This window comes from Danio aesculapii, chromosome 12 (genome assembly GCF_903798145.1).
Source record: "Danio aesculapii chromosome 12, fDanAes4.1, whole genome shotgun sequence".
Lineage (NCBI taxonomy): Eukaryota > Metazoa > Chordata > Actinopteri > Cypriniformes > Danionidae > Danio > Danio aesculapii.
Window position 1 is genome coordinate 23464376 of NC_079446.1, and position 7775 is coordinate 23472150.

General features: G+C 34.8%; 1 protein-coding gene across 1 annotated transcript in view; it reads left to right on the plus strand.

Annotated features, from left to right (window-relative positions):
• Positions 1 to 648: 648 nt before the first annotated feature.
• Positions 649 to 7775, plus strand: part of nme2a (NME/NM23 nucleoside diphosphate kinase 2a) — an 8251-nt gene continuing 1124 nt past the window's right edge. The window contains exons 1-4 of the mRNA XM_056469374.1: positions 649 to 707; positions 1343 to 1475; positions 2918 to 3019; positions 3117 to 3229. Of these exons, the coding sequence (XP_056325349.1) occupies positions 1347 to 1475; positions 2918 to 3019; positions 3117 to 3229 (344 nt within the window). The 5' untranslated portion in view covers positions 649 to 707; positions 1343 to 1346. The remainder of the gene's footprint in view (positions 708 to 1342; positions 1476 to 2917; positions 3020 to 3116; positions 3230 to 7775) is intronic.

Consider the following 7775-nt stretch of genomic DNA (forward strand, 5'->3'; position numbering starts at 1 on the left):
CCTTCATGCTGTGAGACGATCATGCTATCCACTGCACCACCTTGACGCCCTAAGATTAAAAATGTTGTTAACATTATTAGTATTATTACTTATAATTGTTACTTTACTTTATTGTACTTTTTTACTATTTTGTCCTACTTTATGAATTACTTTATTATTATTAATGGCAATGTATTACTGTCATTATTATTATTATTATTTAAATGAGTTTATATACAAATCGGTACACTTATTTGAAATAAAAAACAAGACAATTGTAACTTATATAAATTATTTTCTTAATATTACTGTTCTATATTAACAGCTTATTGTTATTATAATTTTTTTCAAGTTATTTTGATTTAAGGCTATTGATGTTGGATGTAATAGAAATAAATGATGCAGAGTCATCAGAAAGAAAATGAATGAATGAATAATAACTATAATAATAGGCTACAAAGTTATTATTGGAATAATCATTACTTAAAAACATTTTAGAATAATACATTTATTTATTTTGTATGTGTTTATTAACTTTTAACTTCATAAAGTATAGCCTTTGTTTTGTGCACACTTGATCCATTCCAGTGGATTAAAAATCACTGAATGCCAAACCACTGTAATCAGTCTCCGCCCTCCTATAAAACACTCACTGCAGATGATCGTGGATTACTGAAAGCGCGTGGGGGAGGAATCAACTTCAGGCTCGTGGACTGCCATCAAACAATGTAAGAAAATACTCTCACTGTCTTTTACAACGGCATAGAAATACTGAATAGAAATCTAAATGTAATTTAGCAGTGCTGACAAACTTACCAACCCTGAAGTAAATTATAAACGGCGAGTACACCGCACATGCGCACTGCGCCGAACGGTTTAATGTCACAAATGTAGCGCCTTTAACGCACTAGTTTGTTGTATCGCCGCAGTTTACCAAATACCTGCATAGTCGTTTATATAAATGCTACTAAAGTCAGTGTATATTAGTTTGGTGAACATAGTAACTAATGTAACTTTAGTATTCGTTGTGAATCTTAAATACAATTTTGACTATCATATTGGGTTAAGTCAAAACCTAAACTTGATTAGATAAGGCGCTGAGGGCAGGAACTCGAGGACACGATCAGATCAGATCAGCAGTCACGCTTTAAGCAGTCAGTGATCATCAGTAAAGCCGCAGCTCAGGTCAGGACTGTCAGAGGAGATGTAATTAGGGATGGGCTCAGGGGTTTCATCACCCAGACCCCCCACCACACCTGCAGCCCAGCCGGACAAATGTACAACCGCGTAAGTTTAAAGGCAGTTCTGCCAGGGCAGCTGTTATTTCATGTTGTTTTCTACCTGTGCTTATTTCCCATTTTAGTCCAATGTCTGGGTATGAAGAGCGCACTTTCATCGCCATCAAGCCGGATGGGGTGCAGAGGGGACTCGTCGGAGAAATCATCAAGCGCTTCGAACAGAAAGGCTTCAAGTTAGTTGCTATGAAGTTAATCCAGGTAAATTAACTTAACAGTCTGAACCTCGACGACAGTCTGTGTAGGTCGTACTGTACATTTCCTTGTAAAGGTCAAACAGCGCAATGACCAGTGCGTCAAAGTAGACTGCAGATGACAGACATTTAGAGATTGCGTTACATAAACGTTTCGTGAATGTATTACATACGGCAAAAGTGCCAAACGTTCTTTAAATACTGAAAGAATCTGTTGTATTAGGCCTAACTCTAGCCTAGCCTATTTAAAAAATATATAGAAATGGTAAAAAAATTAATATATATATACCATCAATTAAGTCTAGTACAAATGCATCTGAAATATTTTAGATAGTCAATAATGTTTTATGAACGTTTTAAAATAATATAACTATACATTAGCATCTACTTGAAATGAATATATATTCATCATATTTTTATATCCTGTATGCATGTGTATTAGTCTGACTGGAGCGAAACTCTCTCCCCTCTGTCTATGTGTGTGTTTTGTATTTCATTATTTGTTTACTGCATTAATCTACTTACAGTTTTTCTATACTGTATTAACAGTTTTGCATATTTTGTTATTCATCCTTTATTATTTATTTATGTTTTTGAATTGCATTATAGGACCTTGACCTTTCCTCCAACAACTTCTGTTGTTGAAAAGTTTGAAAAAGTGATGTTATTGACATTTTTAATTGATATATTGTCTGGGCTGGTGTTGTAAATTACTATACAAAGCCTGGTCATTATATAATACATAGTATGATATAACTTTATTGTCTAGATATCTCTTATATTGTTTCAAACTACTAAAATGTCAATAAAAGCCACTTTGTTAAACTGCAGGCTGCAGAGCTGAAAAGTTGACAGCAGAGATCAAAATCTCATAATAAATTAAATAAATTCCTAACCATAAATAAATGGGGGAAAACCCTGAATAACAAAATCTGGAAGCTGTTCATTTGTTTTTTACTATATCTATTTATTTTATTTTTATGCTTTGAAAAGCAAATTTTTTACTTCCATTTTCCTGCTGTTCTCCTAAATTGCTTTGAATAGAAGTGTCTGTCAAATCAAATGTTTTATAACTGCATTTTTTTTTTTTTGCTTCTTTAGTATAAAACAGTACCTAAAACCTTCTTTAGTAATTAAAACAAAACAAAAAAAAAAATCCCTAGTCTTTGCAGAGCTCTATTTTTAGTGTAAGGAAACTTAAACTGTCTCTCAGACACACTCTTGTCTTTTCTAGTAGTTAAACCAATTACCAACTCTAATCATAGTTCCTTGTGGTCTGCAGAGTTTTCCTGCTAAATATATTCCAGAGTGACCTTCCAATTACAGAGAAAATGATGATTTATTCACACACGCAAAAGCTGAATTAAAGTTTTTTTTTTTTTTTAATTCAATAAATTTGTATTAGTTAATAATTTAAATAATTATTTTTAATTTTTGTTTTGCCTGCAGGCAGATGAGGATCTTCTTAGACAACACTACAGTGACCTGAGGGATCGGCCTTTTTTCCCAGGACTTGTCAGTTATATGTCTGCTGGTCCTGTGGTTGCAATGGTAAATAGAACATTAGTATAATCACATACAAAATATATAAAGAAAATAAATGATCTTTAATAATTTATATGTGATCGTATTTCTGAAATTGTTTTAGGTGTGGGAAGGTTTTAATGTTATAAAAACTGGCAGAGTAATGCTTGGCGAGACTAATCCCATTGACTCCAAGCCTGGGACTATTCGAGGTGACTTTTGCGTTCAAGTTGGACGGTAAGATCTTATTCTGCATTCTGAACTATTATTTTTTTAACCAGCTGATAGATATAAAAGAAAACCAAAATAATTAATATTAGTTATTTATGTAAATGAAGTGCAAAATCATGTTTTTACTGTCTGAATTCATTCATTTTCTTTTCGGCTTAGTCCCTTTTATTAATCCGGGGTCGCCACAGCGGAATGAATCGCCAACTTATCCAGCACATGTTTTACACAACAGATGCCCTTCCAGATGCAACCCATCTTTGGGAAACATCCATACACACTCATTCACACCCATACACTGCGCACAATTTAGCCTACCCAATTCACCTGTATCACGTCTTTGGACTGTGGGGGAAACCCAAACAAATGTGGCGAGAACATGCAAACTCCACACAGAAATGCCAACTGACCCAGCCGAGGCTGGAACCAGCGACCTTCTTGCTGTGAGACGACAGCACTACCTACTGCGCCACCGTGTCACCTACTGTCTGAATGTTAGATGTAGTTTGATGTGTACAATACAACTAATTAGTCTTTGAATATTTAATAAAATATAGGCTATATTTTGCACTATTGTTCAAAAGGTTGACATTAGGAATTTTTTCAATTATTGTTATTATAAAAACAAATATTGTCACCACGAACTTAAAGACAGTAAAGGCATTTGCAATATTATAAACGATTTAAAAGTATCAAACAGAATCCTTTTGAATTTGGAATTCTGACAAAAAAAAAATGTTTTTTTTACAAATATTACCCTGCACAACTTAATTTAGTAATACATGTAATAAAAATATTTTAGCTTATTAGAATGATTTCTGAATCAGAGGCTGGAGTAACAATGCTGAGAATTTACAGGCTACTGTCATAGTACTAAATTTAAACATAAAAAAAACATGTTTAAATATATATTTAAAAAAACTGTTATTTAAATTTCTTATGTTTTAGAATACTAGTTTTTCCTGCGTTTAAATAATAATAAAAAAAATAAAAAAAATTCAAAAGCATCTGAAGTTCCCCTGCTAATTTGAAAACCTATCTGTGATCACAATCACATATATAAACACTTTTCTTTAAATCTGAAAACTGTTTCTTCCTCTCTTAAGGTAATAAGGACTAAGGATTAAATCCAATGCCCCTCATTTACAGTAATATATGCAAATTAGCTCAGACCTTGTGCGTTTTATTCAATCAAACTGTATTATTAAATGCTACACAATTCCAAGATCAAAAACCTCTTAACGACTCATTTTCCTATAGTGAAACTGTGGCTCGCTGCATCTGTGAAAGGAGTTATATTTTATACAAATACTTGCCTCAGACACCAGTCACAGGCCGTTTTCTGGATGTCTGAAATATGTGGCACACAAAACTGGAATCACTTCAGGATTGTCAAAGTTGTCATCTGATTGGATGCAATCCACAGCATTTCTAAGATACATGCCTCACATTTTTTGATAGTTTACAAACAAAGCTGTCATATAGAAGGAAGTTTACAATTGTGACTATTAGCACTTATCAAGATCAACCATACCATGCAACATTAGACATAGATGGGCTGTTCATGGATCTGGACATCCTGTTTCTACCAGAAATAAAAATGTACTAAATAAAAATAAAGATATACAAGGTTTTGGGACACATTAGTTCTGTTTCTCACAGGTGCTGGGAGTCCTTGAAAATACTTTCATTTGAATCTAGTACTTTCAAGGTTTGAAAAGTGCTTAGATTTCAATACAGTGCTTGAAACTTGTAAATGCTATGCGTTCATGGCAGTTTATCAAACTAAATAGTTAATAATAGTTAAGTATTTAAGTAAAATTTACATTCTATTTTACATTACATAAAATGTAATTCTAACCACACTGAACTGAACTAAACTGAACTTGGACTGGACTGACACTGACACAATGTTAAGCTGCTTTGACAAACTGTAAAAGTGCTATAGAAATGAATTGAATTAAATTAAATTGTAATAACCAGAGTAAATGTCTGTAATTCAGTGTTAGACTTGGGGCAAAAACTTTACTTTGAATACTATACTATAGAATATTCTAAGAAATAGCATCTAATATAGTGTGATCCAGTATAGACTTTATTAGGTACACCTTATTAGTACTGGGTTGGACCCATTTTGGCTTCAGAACTGCCAAATTTTGACCCTACCAACCAAGTGTCAAAGCAGAAATCGAGACTTATCAGACCAGACAATGTTTTTCCAATCTTCTATTGTCCAATTTTGGTCAGCCTGTGCGAATTGTAACCTCAGTCTCCTGTTCTTAGCTGACAGGAATGGCACCTCGTGTGGTCTAATGCTGCTGTAGCCCATCTGCCACAAGGTTTGACATATTGTGCGTTCAGAGATGCTCTTCTGCACACCTCGGTTGTAATGAGTGGTTAGAGTTACTGTTGCCTTTCTATCAGCTCCAACCAGTCTAGCCATTCTCCTCTGATCTCTGACATCAACAAGGCATTTGTGCGCACAGAACTGCTGCTCACTAGATATTTTCTCTTTTTGGACCATTCTCTGTAAATCCTAGAGATGGTTGTGCGTGAAAATCCCAGTAGATCAGCAGTTTCTGAAATACTCAGATCAGCCCGTCTGGCACAAAGAACCATGTCACGTTCAAAGTCTCTTAAATTACCTTTCTTCCCCATTCTGATGCTTGGTTTGAACTGCAGCAGATTGACCATGTCTACAGTACATGCCTAAATGGATTGAGTTGCTGCCATGTGATTGGCTGACTAGACATTTGCATTAACAAGCAATTGGACAGGTGTACCTAATCAAGTGGCCGGGGAGTGTATATATGTATGTAAATATATAATTTTCCACACTTGTATAGTGTAGGAAAAGTATAAAAAAATTACTTAAATTTGACTTTGGAAAAGATGCAAGAGCCCTGTGTTTAGAAGAGATCATGGAATGCTTGATAATAGAAAGATTATAGAAAATGATGTCTTTAAAACACTGCAGTTTTAAGGAGAAAACGTTCTGCCATAATGTCAACTGGTGAATTTACACATGATAAATCTTTAGATGAGTCCTACTATGCTCTATTACAATACCTTTCTCCCCAGCCTGGTAAAAACAGTCTTGATTAGTTCCAGGTTTGATAAAGACCCACCTTCTTAAAAACTAAATGTGTTGTGATTGGTTAGCTGGCATATGTAACATTTGTTTTGGGTTGCAGTCAATTAAATACATAAATATAGCAAAACAAAACATATATGCTTAGTAAAATACAAACTGATGTCCATGGATCTATGCTAATCATTTTACATATAATCTGACAGTGTGTGTTATTCACAACAGATACACACTGTTTAGCTAACTATAACATTTTGATAAAACGTTTTAACACACAATAAACAGCCACTTACTTTCATGTAGTTTGGGAGAGGTTGAAGAGTTTACATGTTATAAATCCAGCAGCTCTAATCAACAGACTGTAAAAGATAGTATCCGTGACGTCACCCATAGGTTTCTGAAGAGATCAAATGAAGCTACAAGTAGGCGTGGCCAACAGTCGCCATTTTGTTTGCGCATCATCTCGCCGACCAGTGATAACCAAAAAAGGGCAAAGAGGCGGAGCGTGAGTGGAGCTACAGACGCCTGCTAGCATTTTGCTTAGACAGGCTTTTCTTTGGGAGAAACGCTTAATACTTATTCCCTGCGACTCATTTATGTTCTGACCACGTGTTTGGTTGTATCCTATATCAATACAGTGTTTAGACTTTTAAAAACATTGTTGTAATACATTGAGCCACTAAGCATTGTTCTTATGACATTTTTCTACATGAGGGAAACGCAAATAACTTCCAAATACTTCAAATATAGTCAGTGTAAGTAAATGCAGGACTATTTATGAAATTCAGGCAAAACGCTGTATGACAACGTTTCAGATGACTGTTCTAGAGCCTACAGCTAATCAATCTGTCAGATTCTGGAGTGCATTACACTTCTAAAGTAAATTATAAATGATTATTGATCTTAAATAAAGCAAAAACAATTATAGAGATGGTATACAAGTATATAATTTCACTCACCTGGGAAACGGAGGCCACGTGAATGGTTTGTGAGCACAATTAAGTGCACACAGCATGCCATATTGTCTGATAATTGTAAGAAATTGACTGTGTAAGGCCACATAAAACAAAACAAAAATACAGTGTATATGCTGAGTTCAGCGGCTAATCAGCCGGAATCAGCTGAGGTGAAGTGACGGCGACCAGCGAGACCTACAGTAGCTGTCACTCAAGTTGCCACGCCCTTAATTATGCAGATTTAATATAAAGGAAACGGATGAGTTATAAAAAAAAAATTCACCCCCTCACAGTTGTCATGAAGGGTAATATTAGCTATTATCGTTCTAGGCGGTAAACACCTTTTTTCTGCTGTAAAGTTGGGCATTTTAACATTGGAGTAATTAGAAATGTGCACTATTTGGAGCACTAGCGGAATTTCGATGAATTGCAGTTTCAGTGACTTTTTTTCAGTGTTTGCTTCATGAGGGAGAGCAGGATGTTGCCGATTGCTCTAATATCTCCACTG